Source organism: Tachyglossus aculeatus, chromosome 2 (genome assembly GCF_015852505.1).
Source record: "Tachyglossus aculeatus isolate mTacAcu1 chromosome 2, mTacAcu1.pri, whole genome shotgun sequence".
Classification (NCBI taxonomy): domain Eukaryota; kingdom Metazoa; phylum Chordata; class Mammalia; order Monotremata; family Tachyglossidae; genus Tachyglossus; species Tachyglossus aculeatus.
In genome coordinates this window covers 142,832,732-142,853,021 of record NC_052067.1, presented here as the reverse complement: position 1 = coordinate 142,853,021, position 20,290 = coordinate 142,832,732, and the positions used below count along the sequence as shown (strand labels likewise).

At 45.1% G+C, this 20,290-nt stretch overlaps 1 protein-coding gene across 1 annotated transcript in view; it reads left to right on the top strand.

Annotated features, from left to right (window-relative positions):
• TMTC1 (transmembrane O-mannosyltransferase targeting cadherins 1) overlaps nt 1-20,290 on the top strand; it is a 412,328-nt gene that overhangs the window by 367,095 nt on the left and 24,943 nt on the right. The window contains exons 15-18 of the mRNA XM_038765197.1: nt 3,042-3,177; nt 12,287-12,431; nt 17,578-17,715; nt 19,419-19,541. Of these exons, the coding sequence (XP_038621125.1) occupies nt 3,042-3,177; nt 12,287-12,431; nt 17,578-17,715; nt 19,419-19,541 (542 nt within the window). The remainder of the gene's footprint in view (nt 1-3,041; nt 3,178-12,286; nt 12,432-17,577; nt 17,716-19,418; nt 19,542-20,290) is intronic.

Genomic DNA, 20,290 nt, shown 5'->3' with positions numbered 1-20,290 from the left:
TTGGCGGATGTGTGGAGGGAGGGCATTCCTTAATGTCTCTGTGCCTCAAGTTACCTCATCTGTAAAACGGGAATTAAGACTGTGAGCCCGGTGTGAGACAGGGACTATGTCAGTACACAGGCCTGAGTGTCAGAAGAGTGTGACAGCTCTGCCGCCTGTCTGCTGTGTGACCTTGGGGAAGTCACTTTACTTCTCTGGGCCTCAGTTACCTCGTCTGTAAAATGGGGATGCGAGCCCCATGTGGGACAGGGACTGTGTCCAACCTGATTTGCTTATATCCACCCCAGCACTTAGTACATTGCCTGGCACACAGTAAGCGCTTAACAAGTACCACAATCATTATTAATATTACTAATTTGCGTTTTACCCCAGCACTTCATACAGCGCCTGGAACATAGTAAGCGCCTAACAGATGCCGTAAAAAAAGTCTCTGTAGCGTTTCTTGTGTCTACTCTGCGTGAGATTCATGTTTTCGATTAAGAAATTGCCCAGTGGACTGTTGCTGATGGAAATACCAGCTAACCAGATGGTCCAATTCCCACACGGGGCTCAGAGTTGTGATGTCCATTTTACAGAGGAGGGAACTGAGGCCCAGAGAAGTGAAGTGACTTGTCCAAGATCTCACAGCAGACAAGTGTCAGAGCCGGGATTAGTACCTAACTCATCCTTGATCGTCTTCTCCCAAATGCTTAGCGCAATGCTCTGCACAGAGTGTTAGCTCAATAAAGACCAGTGGTTGATTGTCCATTTCAATCTATCAGTCGGCAATTAAGTGGTATTTATTAAACACCTCCTGTGTGCTGAGCACTGTACTGCTTGAGAACTTGAGAAGCAGCATGGATCAGCAGAAAGAGCCCGGGCTTTGGAGTCAGAGGTCATGGGTTCGATTCCCGGCTCTGCCAATTATCAGCTGTGTGACTTTGGGCAAGTCACTTAATTTCTCTGTGCCTCAGTTCCCTCATCTGGAAAATGGGGATTAAGACTGTGAGCCCCACGGGGGACAACCTGATCACCTTGTAACCTCCCCAGCACTTAGAACAGTGTTTTGCACATAGTAAGTGCTTAACAAATGCCATTATTATTATTATTATTATTATTATTATTATTATTATTATTATTATTATTACTGAGCGCTTGGGATAGGGAAATAGGAGCAAGATCTGTTTTCCTCACGGTCTAAACTGTAAACTCGTTTTGGGCGGGGAATGTGTCTATTTATTGTTGTATTATGCTCTCCCAAGCGCTTAGTATGGTGCTCTGCACATAGTAATCAATCAATCAATCAATCAATCGTATTTATTGAGCGCTTACTGTGTGCAGAGCACTGTACTGAGCACTTGGGAAGTACAAGTTGGCAACATATAGAGACAGTCCCTACCCAACAGTGGGCTCACAGTCTAGAAGGGGGAGACAGAGAACAAAACCAAACATATTAACAAAATAAAATAAATAGAATAGATATGTACAAGTAAAATAAATAAATAAATAAATAGAGTAAAAAATATGTACAAACATATATACATATATATAGGTGCTGTGGGGAAGGGAAGGAGGTAAGATGGGGGGGATGGAAAGGGGGACAAGGAGTGAATAAATAAGCCAATGGTCCGAAAGTCGAATAAGTGGTAGGTGGGAGAATTGAAGATTCTTAATAATCCACACATTGGATCATCACCGCCTAACAGATTCAGGGTAGATATCAGCAGTGGGATGAAGAATAAAGTCCAAAATCAGGAGAGATGTTAGGCTTGAAAATTTTGATATTTATGATAATAATAATAATAATAATAATAATAATTATGGTATTTGTTAAGCGCTTACTATGTGCCAAGCACTGTTCTAAGTGCTGGGGGAGATCCAAGGTGAGCAGGTTGTCCCATGTGGGGCTCACAGTCTAAATCCCCATTTTACAGATGAGGTCGCTGAGGCCCAGAGAAGTGAAGCAACTTGCCCAAAGTCACCCAGCTGACAAGTGATGGAGACGGGATTAGAACCCACAACCTCTGACTCCCAAGCCCGGGCTCTTTCCACTGAGCCACACTGCTTCTCAGAGAAGGCTCTGGTTTCCGCATCCTAAGCAGCATGGCATAGCGGATAGACCACGGGCCTTCTGGTCATGGGTTCTAATCAATCAATCAATCAATCAATCAATCAATCGTATTTATTGAGCACTTACTGTGTGCAGAGCACTGTACTAAGCGCTTGGGAAGTACAAGTTGGCAACATATAGAGACAGTCCCTACCCAACAGTGGGCTCACAGTCTAAAAGTCTAATGCCTTCTGTGTGACCTTGGGCAAGTCACTTCCTTCTTTGGGCCTCAGTTACCTCATCTGGAGCTCAGTTTCCTCATCCGTACATATTTTGGACGTATTTACATATTTTGTACATCTTGTACATATTTACTATTCTATTTATTTTGTTAATGATGTGCATATAATGTGAGAAGCAGCGTGGCTCGGTGGAAAGTGCCCGAGCTTGGGAGTCAGAGGTCATGGGTTCCAACCCCGGCTCCCCCACATGTCTGCTGTGTGATCTTGGGCAAGCCACTTAACTTCTCTGAGCCTCAGTTCCCTCATCTGTAAAATGGGGATTAAGACTGTGAGCCCCCCGTGGGACAACCTGATCACCTTGTATCCCCGCCAGTGCTTAGAACAGTGCTTTGCGCATAGGAAGCACTTAACAAATACCATCATTATTATATAGCTTTAATTCTATTTGTTCTGACGATTTTGACACCTGTCTATGTGTTTTGTTTTGTTGTCTGTCTCCCCCTTCTAGACTTTGAGCCCATTGTTGGGTACGGACCGTCTCTATATGTTGCCGACTTGTACTTCCCAAGCGCTCTGCATACAGTAAGCGCTCAATAAATATGACTGAACGAATGAATGAATCTGTAAAATGGGGATTGAGAGCGTGAGCCCCACATGGGACAGAGACTGTCCAATTCAATCTGCTCATATCCACGCCCTCGCTTAGTTCAGTGTCTGGCACATAGTAAGCGCTCAACAAATAGCATCGCTATTGTCTGTGATCCCTGCAGGGGCTCCGGAACGAGCCGTGAATCACTACCAGCAGGCCATCGAGCTTAGCCCAAGTCATCACGTGGCCATGGTGAACCTGGGTAGGCTGTACCGCTCCTTGGGAGAAAGCAGAATGGCAGAAGAGTGGTACAAACGGTAAGACTTTTGCATGCATGATGGAACTCCCCTGGCCCTATCCTGCCCTGAAAGAGATTTTCAGGGAATCAATCTGCGCATCAGGCAGAAACTCCTCACCCTGGGCTTCAAGGCTGTCCATCCCCTCGCCCCCTCCTACCTCACCTCCCTTCTCTCCTTCTCCAGCCCAGCCCGCACCCTCCGCTCCTCCGCCGCTAATCTCCTCACCGTACCTCGTTCTCGCCTGTCCCACCATCGACCCCCGGCCCACGTCATCCCCCGGGCCTGGAATGCCCTCCCTCTGCCCATCCACCAAGCTAGCTCTCTTCCTCCCTTCAAGGCCCTGCTGAGAGCTCACCTTCTCCAGGAGGCCTTCCCAGACTGAGTCCCTTCCTTCCTCTCCCCCTCGTCCCCCTCTCCATCCCCTCCATCTTACCTCCTTCCCTTCCCCACAGCACCTGTATATATGTATATATAGTTTGTGCATATTTATTACTCTATTTATTTATTTATTTTATTTGTACATATCTATTCTATTATTTTATTTTGTTAGTATGTTTGGTTTTGTTCTCTGTCTCCCCCTTTTAGACTGTGAGCCCCCTGTTGGGTAGGGACTGTCTCTATATGTTGCCAATTTGTACTTCCCAAGCGCTTAGTACAGTGCTCTGCACATAGTAAGCGCTCAATAAATACGATTGATGATGATGATGATGAGGTTTTCCTCCTCAGCAGTTTCTTCTTCTTCTGGCCATTTATTTGACACTTTATCCCAAGTTTTGTATGAACTTGCCTGTACGTGTGGTCAGGCAATTATATGCCAATATATATGTTGCCAATTTGTACTTCCCAAGCGCTTAGTACAGTGCTCTGCACACAGTAAGCGCTCAATAAATACGATTGATGATGATGATGATGATGATGATGATGATGGTGGTCTGGTAATTTCTCCCTCCCTCTCCCCTGTACTTCTCCTGGGCATTCCCTGCCTCAAACTCTCAGTGAGTCTGGCTTCCAGCTTGTGTGGTTCCTTTTATTCATTCATTCATTCAATCGTATTTATTGAGCGCTTACTGTGTGCAGAGCACTGAACTAAGCGCTTGGGAAGTACAAGTTGGCAACATATAGAGCCGGTCCCTACCCAACAGTGGGCTCACAGTCTAGAAGGGGGAGACAGACAACAAAACAAAACATATAAACCAAATAAAATAAATAAAATAAATATGTACAAGTAAAATAAAGAGTAATAAATATGTTCAAACATATATACATATATACAGGTATCTACCTATCCTAGCCTGTCTACCCCCTACAGCGCCTGGCTTGTAGTAAATACCCCTCAAAATCATCATCATCAGATGATGATGATGATGATGGTGGCATGTTGTATTTATTGAGCGCTTACTGTGTGTATAGCACTGTACTAAGCGCTTGGGAATAGGATAGTATATAGTATATTACACTATAGTATAGTACAGTATAGAGAAGCGTTGTGGTTCAGTGGCAAGAGCCCGGGCATTCGAGTCAGACGTCAGGAGTTCGAATCTTGCTCCACCGCCTGTCACCTGTATGACCTCGGGTAAGTCACTTCACTTCTCTGGGCCTCAGTTACCTCCTCTGTTAAATGGGGATTAAGACTGTGAGCCCCACGTGGGGCAACCTGATCACCTTGTAAATTCCCCAGCGCTTAGTACAGTGCTTTGCACATAGTAAGCGCTTAATAAATGCCATTATTATTATTACAAGTTGGCCGCATAGCTTATGTCTTTGTACTCTTCACACGTTTCTAACCCGCTTTCATTTTACATTCTACTGAGTCTGGCCAGAACCGAGGAGGAGAGAGAATTCAAGATGAAGATAAGCGCTTAGTACAGTGCTCTGCACACAGTAAGCGCTCAATAAGTACGATTGATGATGATGAAGGGAGGCCAAAGAGATTTTTGCTGAATAAATGCTGTGGCACAAAAAAGTCACACCATCCATCCCGGCGTAAGGCTGCACCGTTCCCCATTTAGAGTTCTGGGGACACCTTGGACATTATGCTGAAGAGGGACAACTGGTGTATTGACTTTGCAGATTGAGGATTAATAATAATTATGGTATTTATTAAGTGCTTACTATGTGCCAGGCACTTTACTAAGCGCTGGGGTGGATGCAAGCAAATCGGGTTGGTGAGGCAAACACGTCCCCACAGCCCTGTGTTGTTGTTTGTGGATTTGCAAAGTGTTTCCTCCATGCCAGGCACTGTACTAAACGCTGGGGTAGATACAAGCTAATCAGTTTGGACATAGTCCCTGTCTCATGTGGGGCTCATGGTCTTAATCCTCATTTTACAAATGAGGTCACTGAGCTGTATGTTCGGATCTTACTTCAAAACTAACTAAGTCTCCGACCTGGGTTCTAGTCCTGGCTCCGCCATCTTTCTGCTGTGGGATCATTCATTCATTCAATCGTATTTATTGAGTGCTTACTGTGTGCACAGCACTGTACTAAACGCTTGGGAAGTACAAGTTGGCAACATATAGAGATGGTCCCTACCCAACAGTGGGCTCACAGTCTAGGATGGGGAGACACAGAACAAAACAAAACATATTAACAGAATAAAATAAATAGAATAAATATGTACAAGTAAAATAAATAGAGTAATAAATACGTACAAATGTATATACATATCTACAGGTGCTGTGGGGAATCAATCAATCAATCAATCGTATTTATTGAGCGCTTAATGTGTGCAGAGCACTGTACTAAGCGCTTGGGAAGTACAAGTTGGCAACATATAGAGACAGTCCCTACCCAGCAGTGGGCTCACAGTCTAGAAGGGGGAGACAGAACAAAACAAAGCATATTAACAGAATAAAATAAATAGAATAAATATGTACAAGTAAAATAAATAAATAGAGTAATAAATACGTACAAACATATATGCAGGTGCTGTGGGGAATCAATCAATCGTATTTATTGAGCGCTTACTGTGTAAAGAGCACTGTACTAAGCGCTTGGGAAGTTCAAGTTGGCAACATATAGAGACAGTCCCTACCCAACAGTGGGCTCACAGTCTAGAAGGGGGAGACAGAGAACAAAACCAAACATATTAACAAAATAAAATAAATAGAATAGATATGTACATGTAAAATAAACAAATAAATAGAGTAATAAATATGTACAAGCATATATACATATATACAGGTGCTGTTGGGAAGGGAAGGAGGTAAGACGGGGATCCTGGGGAACTCAATTACCTCATTTATAAAATGGATATTAAGACCTTGAACTCCTTTTGGGACATAGACTGCGCCCAACCTGTGTATCTCATATCCACCCCAGTGTTTAGAACAGTGCCTGGCCCATAGTTAATGCTTAACAAATACCATTAAAAGAAAGTCCTTTTCTCAACCAGCCAGAGGTCTTCCTAGCGATGACTAGAACCCACTCATTCGATAGACTGTAAGCTCATTGTGGGCAGGGAATGTGTGTTATACTGTTATATGTAGTCTCCCAAGCACTTAGTACAGTGCTCTGCACACAGTAAGCGTTCAATAAATATGGTTGACTGTTCCTTCCCTTGTTGTGCCTCAGGCTAAGACCAGATGGATCATCTAATGGAAGGGGTTGGCTTTGCCCATCAATCAATCAATCAGCCTAGCCTATTGTATAGATCACAGGCCAAAGAGTCAGAGGGACCTGGGTTCTAATCCCGCCTTCGCCCCTTATCTGCTTTGTGACCTTGGACAAGTCGCTTCATTTCTCTGGGTCCCAGTTACCCCATCTGGAAAGTGGGGATGAACATTATGAGCCCCTTGTGGGAAACAGACTCTGGCCAACCTGAGTAGCTTGTAATAATAATAATAATGGTGGTATTTGTTAAGCGCTTACTATGTGCCAAGCACTGTTCTAAGTGCTGGGGGGGATACAAGGTGTTCAGGTTGTTCCACGTGGGGCTCACAGTCTTAATCCCCATTTTCCAGATGAGGGAACTGAGGCCCAGAGAAGAGAAGTGACTTGCCCAAGGTCACACAGCTGACAAGTGGCGGAGCCGGAATTCGAACCCATGACCTCTGACTCCCAAGCCCGGGCTCTTTCCACTGAGCCACACTGCTTCTCTAAGCAGTATCTAGCCCAGTGCTTAGAACAGTACCTGGTAAATGCTTAACAAATACCATAAAAAAATCAATGGTTTTAATTTCATTGTCAATCATATTTAATCGTATTTATTGAGCGCTTACTGTATGCAGAGCACTGTACTAAGCGCTCGGGAGGTACAAGTTGGCAACATATCGAGACGATCCCTACCCAACAGCGGGCTCACAGTCTAGAAGGGGGAGACAGCCAACAAAACAAAACAGATTAACAAAATAAAATAAATAGAATAGTAAATATGTACAATAACCACCCACCCCATTCCCCTTCCCCCCGAGTCCGCAGACCAGCTTTCTTACTCTGGATTATTTCTTTCCTGCCTCCAAGAGTCAGCATTTCCGACGAGCTATTTTGAGGGGGCTGGGGTCAAGGTGAGAGCGGCATGTGTTGGGGCTATAAGCAAGGCGGCATCAGAGAGAAGCAGTGTGGCTCAGTGGAAAGAGCCCGGGCTTTGGAGTCAGAGGTCATGGGTTCAAACCCCGGCTCTGCCACTTGTCAGCTGTGTGACTTTGGGCAAGTCACTTCACTTCCCTGTGCCTCAGTTGCCCCATCTGTAAAATGGGGATTAAGACTGTGAGCCCCACGGGGGACAACCTGATCACCTTGTATCTACCCCAGTGCTTAGAGCAGTGCTTTGCACATAGTAAGCGCTTAATAAATACCAACATTATTATTATTATTATTATTATTAAAGAGTTTAATAATCACTGAGTTATTCACAGGGACGATCTCCAAAATGAGGGCTGTCAGGTCCTGAAATAGAGGATCAAAGAAGCTCCCTTGCAGGGAAGTTGGGTAAATAGACAAGGGGATGGGTAAGGTGACCTTAAGGTCAGGGAAATTTCCTGTTTAATTTAAACGGGACGTACGGCAAAATGGGCACCTTGGAGAGAGTTGCCATGCAAAGCACTGTATTAAGCGCTTGGGAGACCACACTACTCCATCCTAAACTTCCTCCACCCCTCAGCTGCCTTTGACACTGTCGACCACCCCCTTCTCCTGGAAAAGTTATCCAACCTTGGCGTCACTGACTCTCTTGGTTCTCCTCTTCTCTCTCTGGCCATTCATTCTCAGTCTCCTTCGCGGGCTCCTCCTCTTCCTCCCACCCCCTAACTGTGGGGGTCCCTCAAGGTTCAGTTCTGGATCCCCTTCTATTCTCCATCTACACCCACTCCCTTGGAGAATAATAATAATAATAATAATAATGGCATTTGTTAAGCGCTTACTATGTGCAAAACACTGTTCTAAGCACTGGAGGGGGGGATACAAGGTGATCAGGTTGTCCCACACGGGGCTCACAGTCAATCCCCATTTTCCAGATGAGGTAACTGAGGCTCAGAGAAGTCAAGTGACTTGCCCAAGGTCACACAGCAGACATGTAGCAGAGTCGGGAATCGAACCCATGACCTCTGACTCCAAAGCCCGGGCTCTTTCCGCTGAGCCACGCTGCTTCTCTGGAGAACTCAATCAATACGATGGAATGAATGAATGCATACAGTAAGCGCTCAATCAATACGATGGAATGAATGAATGCACACAGTAAGCGCTCAATCAATACGATGGAATGAATGCAAGCAGCGTGGCTCAGTGGAAAGAGTACGGGCTTTGGAGTCATGGGTCATGGGTTTGAATCCCGGCTCTGCCAATTGTCAGCGGTGTGACTTTGGGCAAGTCACTTAACTTCTCAGGGCCTCAGTTCCCACATCTGTAAAATGGGGATGAAGACTGTGAGCCCCCCGTGGGACAACCTGATCACCCTGTAACCTCCCCAGTGCTTAGAACAGTGCTTTGCACAGAGTAAGCCTTAATAAATGCCATCATTATTATTATTATTGTAATCCCTGCTCTGCCATTTGTCAGCTGTGTGACTTTGGGCAAGTTGCTTCACTTCTCTCTCCCTCTGCCCATCTGCCAAGCTAGCTCTCTTCCTCCCTTCAAGGCCCTGCTGAGAGCTCACCTCCTCCAGGAGGCCTTCCCAGACTGAGCCCCTTCTTTCCTCTCCCCCTCGTCCCCCTCTCCATCCCCCCGTCTTACCTCCTTCCCTTCCCCACAGCACCTGTATATATGTATATATGGTTGTACATATTTATTACCCTATTTATTTATTTATTTATTTATTTTACTTGTACATTTCTATCCTACTTATTTTATTTTGTTGGTATGTTTGGTTCTGTTCTCTGTCTCCCCCTTTTAGACTGTGAGCCCACTGTTGGGTAGGGACTGTTCTCTATGTGATGCCAATTTGTACTTCCCAAGCACTTAGTACAGTGCTCTGCACATAGTAAGCGCTCAATAAATACGATTGATTGATTGATTGATTCTCTGTGCCTCAGTTCCCTCATCTGTAAAATGGGGATGAAGACTGTGAGCCCCCTGTGGGACAACCTGATCACCTTGTAACCTCCCCAGCACTTAGAACAGTGCTTTGCACAGAGTAAGCGCTTAATAAATGCCATGATTATTATTATTATTTGCTCCCATGGCTTCAACTACCCCCTCTGTACAGGCAATCCCCAAATCTCCATTTCCAACCCTGATGGCTCTCCTCCTCTTCAGTCTTGCGTCTTCTCTTGAGTTCAAGACAACTCTACTTGGATGTCCTCCCATCATCTCAAGCTTAACATGTCCAAAACTGAACTTCTTATCTTCCCATCCAAACCCCGTCCTCCCTGACTTTTCCATCACTGTAGACAGCACCACCATTCTTCCGGTCTCACAAGTCCGTAAGCTTGACGTTATCCTCAACGCTTCTCTCTCATTCAACCCAGATATTCAATCCATTACTAAATCAATATCAATCAATCAGTCAATCGTAGTTATTGAGTGCTTACTGTGTGCAGAGCACTGTACTAAGCGCTTGGGAAGTACAAGTTGGCAACATATAGAGACAGTCTTTACCCAACCGTGGGGTCACAGTCTAAATCCTCTCAGTATGGTTCTGTGGATAGAACATGGGCCTGGGACTCAGAAGGTCTTGGGTTCTAATCCCAGCTCTGCCGCTTGTCCACTGTGTGGCCTTGGACAAGTCACTTCACTTCTCTGCGCCCCAGGTACCTCATCTGTAAAATGGGGAATAAGGCTGTGAGCCCAATAATAATAATAATAATGGTATTTGTTAAACGCTTATGTGCCAAGCACTGTTCTAAGTGCTGGGGGGATACAAGGTGATCAGGGTGTCCCACGGGGGGGCTCACAGTTTTAATCCCCATTTTACAGATGAGGTAACTGAGGCACAGAGAAGTGACTTGCCCAAAGTCACATAGCTAACAGTTGGTGAAGCCAGAATTTGAACCCATGACTTCTGACTCCAAAGCCCGGGCTCTTTCCACTGAGCCACGCTGCTTTGCACAGTGGCCCCCATCCCAGCTTCACCGCACTTATGTCCGTATCTGCAATTTATTCATTTCTATTAATGTCCATCTCCCCCTCTAGACTGTGAGCTTGTTGTGGGCAGGAAATGTGTCCATTTATTGTTAATAATAATAACAATAATAATGATGGAGTTTGTTAAGCGCTTACTATGTGCAAAGCACTGTTCTAAGCACTGGGGAGGTTGCAAGGAGATCAGGTTGTCCCACGGGGGGCTCACAGTCTTCATCCCCATTTTACAGATGAGGTCACTGAGGCCCAGAGAAGTGAAGTGACATGCCCGTGCTCTTTCCACTGAGCCAATCTATTGTACTCTCCCCAGGGCTTACTACAATGTTCTGCATACAGTAAGCACGCAATAAATGAGAAGCAGCGTGGCTCAGTGGAAAGAGCCCGGGCTTTGGAGTCAGAGGTCCTGAGTTCAAATCCCGGCTCTGCCAATTGTCAGCTGGGTGACTTTGGGCAAGTCACTTAACTTCTCTGTGCCTCAGTTCCCTCATCTGTAAAATGGGGGTGAAGACTGTGAGCCCCCCCGTGAGACAACCTGATCACCTTGTAACCTCCCCAGCGCTTAGAACAGTGCTTTGCACATAGTAAGCGCTTAATAAATGCCATTATTATTATTATTATTACTATTATTATTAATAAATACGATTGAATGAATGAATCGAATGAATGAACGGCACCTTCCCTGCCCACCCAAGAGCCCGGGCTTTGGAGTCAGTGGTCGTGGGTTCAAATCCCGGCTCCGCCAATTGTCAGCTGGGTGCCTTTGGGCAAGTCACTTCACTTCTCTGCGCCTCAGTTACCTCATCTGTAAAATGAAGGTTAAGACTGTGAGCCCCCCATGGGACAACCTGATCACCTTGTAACCTCCCCAGTGCTTAGAACAGTGCTTTGCACATAGTAAGTGCTTAATAAATGCCATCATTATTATTATTATTATTAATAAATACGATTGAATGAATGAATCGAATGAATGAACGGCACCTTCCCTGCCCACCCAAGAGCCCGGGCTTTGGAGTCAGTGGTCATGGGTTCAAATCCCGGCTCCAATTGTCAGCTGTGTGCCTTTGGGCAAGTCACTTCACTTCTCTGCGCCTCAGTTACCTCATCTGTAAAATGAAGGTTAAGACCGTGAGCCCCCCATGGGACAACCTGATCACCTTGTAACCTCCCCAGCGCTTAGAACAGTGCTTTGCACGTATCATCATCATCAATCGTATTTATTGAGCGCTTACTGTGTGCAGAGCACTGTACAAAGCGCTTGGGAAGTACAAGTTGGCAACATATAGAGACGGTCCCTACCCAACAGCGGGCTCACAGTCTAGAGGGGGAGACAGAGAACAAAACCAAACATACTAACAAAATAAAATAAATAGAATCGATATGTACAAGTAAAATAAATAGAGTAATAAATACGTACAAGCATATATACATATATACAGGTGCTGTGGGGAAGGGAAAGAGGTAGGATGGGGGATGGAGAGGGGGACGAGGGGGAGAGGAAGGAAGGGGCTCAGTCTGGGAAGGCCTCCTAAGCACATAATAAGCGCTTAATAAATGCCATTAAAAAAAATTGGCCCCTCGAGAAGAGCATTTACTCTGTTTCCTCACGTCGCAGGGCGCTGCAGGTGGGTCCGAGGGCCGAAATCCTCTCCCCGCTTGGAGCCCTGTACTACAACACTGGCAGATACGAGGAAGCGCTGCAGATCTATCGGGAAGCAACCGCACTTCAACCTTCAGCCAAGGAGATTCGTCTGGCATTGGTAAGCATTGAGTCGTATTGACTGAGCGCTTACTGTGTGCTGAGCACCTGGGAGAGTCCAACGTAACCACAGTAAGCACGTTCCCCGCCCATCGTGAGCTTACAGTCTAGAGGGGGAGGCGGGCAAGCAAGACACCAGTCGCTCAATCAGTCAGCTGTATTTACTGAGCGCTTACTGTGTGCAGAGCACTGTACTAAGTGTTTGGGAGAGGACGATAGAACAAAGAACAGACACGTTCTCTGTCCACAACGAGCTTACAGTCTAGAGGGGGAGAGAGACATTCATATGTCTGTCATTCATTCATTCATTCAGAGAAGCAGCGTGGCTCAGTGGAAAGAGTGCGGGCTTGGGGGCTAGAGGTCATGGGTTTGAATCCCGGCTCTGCCACTCGTCAGCTGTGTGACCTTGGGCAAGCCACTTAACTTCTCTGGGCCTCAGTTACCGCATCTGTAAAATGGGAATTAAAACTGTGAGCACCCCCCATGGGACAACCTGATCACCTTGTAACCTCCCCAGCGCTTAATTTGCACATAGTAAGCACTTAATAAATGCCTTCGTTGTTATTATCATTCCCTGTGCCTCAGTTACGTCATCTGTAAAATGGGGATTAAGACTGTGAGCCCCAACGTGGGGCAACCTGATCACCTTGTATTCCCCCCCCCAGTGCTTAGAACAGTGCTTTGCACATAGTAAGTGCTTAACAAATGCCATCATCATTATTATTATTATTATTATATAAAAAATTAATTACTGATGTGGATGTAAGTGTTGGGGGCTGGAGGGGGGTATGAATAATAATAATAATAATAATAATAATAATAATAATTACAGTATTTGTTAAGCGCTTACTATGTGTCAAGCACTGTTCTAAGTGCTGGGGTGGATACAAGGTATTCAGGTTGTCCCACTTGGGGCTCACAGTCTTAATCCCCTTTTTACAGATGAGGTCACTGAGGCCCAGAGAAGTGAAGTGACTTGCCCAAAGTCACACAGCAGACAAGTGGCAGAGCCAGGATTAGAACCCATGTCCTCTGATTCCCAAGCCTGAGCTCTTGCCACTAAGCCAGGCTGCTTCTCTTGGTTGAATAAACCTTTGAGGGAAACATGACAGGTGGAATCCTTTGAGATGTCATTCATTTATTCAGTCGCATTTATTGAGCACTTACTGTATGCAAAGCACTGTACTAAGCGCTTGGGAGAGTACACTATAACAATAAACACACACATTCCCTCCCCACAACGAGCTTACAGACTAGTCCTAGCTACCTTCCAGTAGTCCATAGAATAATCATTGTAATAATAAGAATAAGTGTGGTATTGGTTATTAATAATGATATGTGTGGTAGTAATAATAATAATGACGGCATTTGTTAAGCGCTTACTATGTGCGCAGCACTGTACAATTGAATGAGTGAATGAAATCAGGAGCTCCGGCTTTGGAAGTCCAGAGCCAAAATAAAAAGAGAGAGAGAAAAGAACCCGTTAGCCTTCTGGATTGTGAGCCCGTTGTTGGGCAGGAATTGTCTCCATCTGTTGCCGAATTGTACTTTCCAAGCGCTTAGTACAGTGCTGTGCACACAGGAAGCGCTCAATAAATACGATTGAATGAATGAATGTGGTATACTAAGTATTTGCCAAATACTTTGCCCAGTGCTAAGCAAGATTGAACACAGTCCCTGTCCCACATGGTATTGAACAGTCTCCATTTTATCAATCAGTCAATCAATGGAGAAGCAGCATGGCTCAGTGGAAAGAGCCCGGGCTTTGGAGTCAGAGGTCATGGGTTCAAATCCCGGCTCCGCCTTTTGTCAGCTGTGTGACTTTGGGCAAGTCACTTCACTTCTTTGTGACTCGTTTTCCTCATCTGTCAAATGGGGATTAAGACGGTGAGCCCCACGTGGGACAACCTTGATTACCTTGTATCCCCCCTCCCCCCAGTGCTTAGAACAGTGCTTGGCACATAGTAAGCACTTAACAAATACCAACATTATTATTATTATTATTACTGAGTGCAGAGCATTATATTAAGTGCTTCAGAGAATACAATATAAGGGAGTCGGTAGACATGCTTCCAGGACACAACGACACAACACACTACTTGTTTTGTTTTGTTGTCTGTCTCCCCTTCTGGGCTGTGAGCCCGTTGTTGGATGGGGAATCTCTCTATCTGTTGCCAAGTTGTACTTTCCAAGCGCTTAGTACAGTGCTCAGCACACAGTAAGCGCTCAATAAATACGATTGAATGAATGAATGAACAGTAAGCACTCAATAAATACAGTTGAATAAATGAATGAATAATCAAGCTTATAGTCCAGAGCAGGAGATGTACGTTAATGAAGGAACTGAAGCACAGAAAATAATAATGATAATAATAATAATAATAGTAGTAGTAGTTGTTAAGTGCTTGTTCGTTCATTCAGTTGTATTTATTGAGTCCTTACTGTGTGCAAAGCACTGTACTTGGGAGAGTAAGAATAACAGAGAAATAAAAGAGAAAGGCTTGGGAGAGTACAGAATAACAATAAACAGGCACATTCCCTGCCCAAAATGATTTTACAGTCTAGAGACGAATTTACAGTCTTACTATGTGGCAAGCATTGTATTAAGCTCTGGGGAATAATAATAATAATAATAATAATAATAATAATAATAATGATGGCATTTATCATCATCATCATCATCATCAATCATATTTATTGAGTGCTTACTGGGTGCAGAGCACTGTACTAAGCACTTGGGAAGTACAAGTTGGCAACATCTAGAGACAGTCCCTACCCAAGGGCTCACAGTCTAAAAGGGGGAGACAGAGAACAAAACCAAATATACTAACAAAATAAAATAAATAGAATAGATATTTATTAAGTGCTTACTATGTGCAAAACACTGTTCTAAGCGCTGGGGAGGTTACAAGGTGATCAGGTTGTCCCACCGGGGGCTCACAGTCCGAATCCCCATTTTACAGATGAAGTACCTGAGGCACAGAGAAATGAAGTGACTTCCCAGAGTCATACAGCTGACAAGTGGTGGAGGTAGGATTAGAACCCACGACCTCAGACTCCCAAGCCTGGGCTCTTTCCATGAAGCCCCGGGTAGATATGAGATACTCAGGTCCCACATGGAGCTCACACTCTAAGCAGGTGGGACAACAGGTATTGGATCCCAGCTCTACCACTTGTCTGCAGTGTGACCTTGGGCAAGTCACTTCACTTTTCTGTACCTCAGTTACCACGCTCATTGGAAAGAGCGTGGGCTTGGGAGTCAGAGGTCATGGGTTCAAATTCCGGCTCCATCGGTTGTCAGCTGTGTGACTTTGGGCAAGTCACAGGGGGATTAAGACTGTGAGCCCCCCGTGGGACAACCTGATCACCTTGTATCCTCCCCAGCGCTCAGAACAGTGCTTTGCACATAGTAAGCGCTTAACAAATGCCGTCATTATCTCATCTGTAAAATGGGGATTAAGACTGTGAGTCCCACGTGGGACACAGACTGTGTTCCATCTGACTAGCTTGTTTCTACCCCAGCACTTAAGACAGAGCCTGGCACGTAGTAAGCGCTTAACAAACACCATGAAAAATAATAATGACAGTAATAGTAATAATGATAATAACAATTGTCATATTTGCAAGATGTCAAGCACTATACTGAGCACTGGGGTGGATACAATATAAATAGATTGGACATAGTTCCCGCCCCACATGAGGTTCACAGCCTGGGAGAGGGACAATGGGGATTTCAATCCCATTTTACAGATGTGGACAGTGAGGTACAATTAATCAATCAATCCATCATACGTATTGAGCGCTTATTGTGTTCAGAGCACTGAACTAAGCAAGCGTGGCTCAGTGGAAAGAGCCCGGGCTTTGGAGTCAGAGGTCATGGGTTCAAATCCCGGCTCTAGGACTTGTCAGCTGTGTGACTTTGGGCAAGTCACTTATCTTCTCTGTGCCTCAGTTACCTCATCTGTGAAATGGGGATTAAGACCGTGAGCCCCACGTGGGACAACCTGATCACCTTGTAAACTCTCCAGCGCTTAGAACAGTGCTTTGCACATAGTAACCGCTTAATAAATGCCATTACTATTATTATTATTCACGATACGACAGTTTAACAGAGTTGGTAGACACATCAGCTCTTAGAACAGTGCTTTGCACATAGTAAGCGCTTAATAAATGCCATCATTATTATCCCCTTCCTGCAGTCTAGAGGAGATGACAGGCATTAATATCAATAAATAATTTATGGATATCTACATAAGTGTTGTGGGGCTGAGAAGGAGGCGAATAAATGGTGCAAATCAGGGTGATGCAGAAAGGACTGGGGGAAACGACTTAACCAAGATCACGCAGCAGGCATGTGTCAGAGCCAGAATTCATTCATTCATTCAGTCGTATTTATTGAGCGCTTACTGTGTGCAGAGCACTGTACCAAGCGCTTGGAAAGTACAATTCAGCAACAGATAGAGACAATCCCTACCCAACGATGGGTTCATAGTCTAGAAGGAGGAGACAGACAACAAAGCAAGACAAGTAGACAGGCAATAATAATGATATTTGTTAATCAATCAATCAATCGTATTTATTGAGCGCTTACTGTGTGCAGAGCACTGTACTAAGCGCTTGGGAAGTACAAGTTGGCAACATATAGAGACAGTCCCTACCCAACAGTGGGCTCACAGTCTAAAAGGGGGAGACAGAGAACAAAACCAAACATACTAACAAAATAAAATAAATAGAATAGATATGTACAGGTAAAATAAATAAAGAAATAAATAGAGTAATAAATACGTACATATGTACAATATGTTAAGTGCTTTACTGTGTGTCAAGCAAAGTTCTAAGCACTGGGGTGACTACAAGGTAATCAGGTTGTCCCACGTGGGGCTCACAGTCTTCATCCCCATTTTACAGATGTGCTGAGGCCCAGAGAAGTTAAGTGACTTGCCCAAAGTCACACAGCAGACAAGTGGCAGAGGCAGGATTAGAGCCTACGACTTCCAACTCCCAAGCCCGTGAACTTTCCACTATTAAAAGCCAGATCCTCCGATTCCCGGGCCCCGGGCTCCATCCACTAGGCCACGCCACACCAGTGGAAATGGGGCAACCCCCGCCCAACCCCACCTGAGGAAGACAGCACCGTTGTTTTGCAGGCCCAGGTCTTGGCGATGATGGGTCAGACCAAAGAAGCAGAGAGGATGACCGACCGCATTGTGTCTGAGGAACGCGACTGTCTGGAATGCTTTCGCCTTCTGTCGGCGATCTACAGCGAGCAGGAGCGTTACGGCAAGGTAAAAAACAGTGAGTGCTTGGCACATAGGAAGCACTTAACAAACACCATTATTATTATTATTATTATTATTAAAAGCCATCCAGGGCGAACGTGAGGAGGTGGAATGACAAAGGACGGACTCTCCTTCTGGGGCATTTGTAGAGCAGGTGACTTGAAAGGTCAGCCCCCAGATTTGCACGGATTTGGATCGTAGTTTCTATGAGAAGCAGCGTGGCTCAGTGGAAAGAGCACTGGTTTTGGAGTCAGAAGTCATCGGTTCAAATCCCGGCTCTGCCAATTGTCAGCTGTGTGACTTTGGGCAAGTCACTTAACTTCTCTGTGCCTCAGTTGCCTCATCTGTAAAATGGGGGTTAAAACTGTGAGCCCCCCGTGGGACAACCTGATCACCTTGTAACCTCCCCAGCGCTTAGAAGAGTACTTTGCACATAGTAAGCGCTTAATAAATGCTATTATTATTATTATTATTACCAACCACCTCTGATAAGCAGAAGCCTCTGAGAAGCAGCGTGGCTTAGTAGCAAAGCCCGGGCTTGGGAGTCAGAGGTCGTGGGTTCTAATCACAGCTCTGCCACTCGTCAGCTGGGTGACTTGGGGTAAGTCACTTCACTTCTCTGTGCCTCCATTATCTTATCTGCAAAAAGATAAGACAATCTGACCACCTTGTATTTACCCCAGTGCTTAGAACAGTGCTTGGCACATAGTAAGCGCTTAACAAATGCCATTATTATTATATCTTGAAGGGGTCTTACGGAGGTCTAATTTCTAGAAAAGCAGCATGGCCTAGTGGAAAGTGCATAGGAGTCAGAGGACATGGGTTCTGATCCCAGCTCGGCCACACGTCTGCTGTGTGAGCAAATCACTTCATGTCCCTGTGCCTCGGTGACCTCATCTGTAAAATAGAGATCAAGACTAGGAGCCCCACGTGGGACAGGGACTGTATCCAACCTCATCACCCCTGTATCCATCCCAGTGCTTAATACAGTGTCTGGCATATAGTAAGCACTTAACAAATGCCATTATTATTATCCTTTTTATTATTACTGTTATAAAAGAGGGCCACCTTGGGTTTATAAAGCACCAGCCCTTCCAAGGACCTTTCACGGGTCAACTCATTTTATCCTTTCGGCATCCCCGAGAAGATGTAGAGGCAGGTGTTATCCAGCGCTTAGAACAGTGCTTTGCACATAGTAAGCGCTTAACAAATAATAATAATAATGATAGCATTTATTAAGCGCTTACTATGTGCAAAGCACTGTTCTAAGCGCTGGAGAGCTTACAAGGTGGTCAGGTTGTCCCACGTGGGGCTCACAGTCTTAATCCCCATTTTACAGATGAGGGAACTGGGGCATAGAGAAGTGAAGTGACTTGCCCAAAGTCACCCAGCTGACAGTTGGCGGAGCTGGGATTTGAACCCATGACCTCTGACTCCAAAGCCCGGGCTCTTTCCACTGAGCCACGCTGCTTCTCCAATGCCATTACTATTATTATTATTATTATTATTTTATCACACTTCCATTTTTCAGGTAGGGAAACTAAAACATAGAATAAATTACTTGTCCACGGTCAAATCATAAGATTAAATTGGCGGTACTGAAAAAGCATTGCAATTGTGATACTGAAGTGTCTCTTCTAGTATCTAACAGTCTTTTGCACTTCTCTCTCTACGTCCTCTAATTCCACATCCGTTCTTTCTCTCTCCAGGCCCTTGAAGCTATTGATAAAGCTCTCCAACTAAAACCAAAGGATCCCAAAGTCATATCTGAGCTTTTTTTCACAAAAGGAAACCAACTAAGGGAGCAGAACCTACTTGACAAGGCGTTTGAGGTATGTAGAATAAATAACTCTGGCCTGATCAAGCTAGAACCTCTAGCTGGCTAGACTAAATCTATCCATGAAGAGTTTTCTCATATTTTACTGGAAGGAGCCTGGGCTTGGGAGTCAGAGGTCGTGGGTTCTAATCCCGGCTCCGCCACTTGTCTGCTGTGTGACTTTGGGTAAGTCACCTAACTTCTCTGTGCCTCAGTGACCTCATCTGTAAAACAGGGATTAAGACTGTGAGCCCCACGTGGGACAACCTGATAACCTCATATCTACCCCAGTGCTTAGAACAGTGCTTGGCACGTAGTAAGCGCTTAAGAAATACCATCATTAAGCAGCGTGGCTCAGTGGAAAGAGCCGGGGCTTGGGAGTTAGAGGTCATGGGTTCAAATCCCGGCTCTGCCCCTTGTCAGCTGTGTGACTTTGGGCAAGTCACTTAACTTCTCTGTACCTCAGTGACCTCATCTGGAAAATGGGGATTAAGATTGTGAGCCCCACATGGGACAACCTGATCACCTTGTATCCTCCTCAGTGCTTAGAACGGTGCTTTGCACATAGTAACTGCTTAACAAATACCAAAATTATTATTAATATTATCTACTTCCAATAATAGTTATGATCTGCTGCAATGGCCTGGAGGGTGAATTGTTGACGTTAACAGGAGATTGATGCCGGCTTAGTGGTCAGAAGGTGGGTCTGGGTTCTAATCCCAGATCTGCCACATGTCTGCTGTGTGACCTTGGGCAAGTCACTTA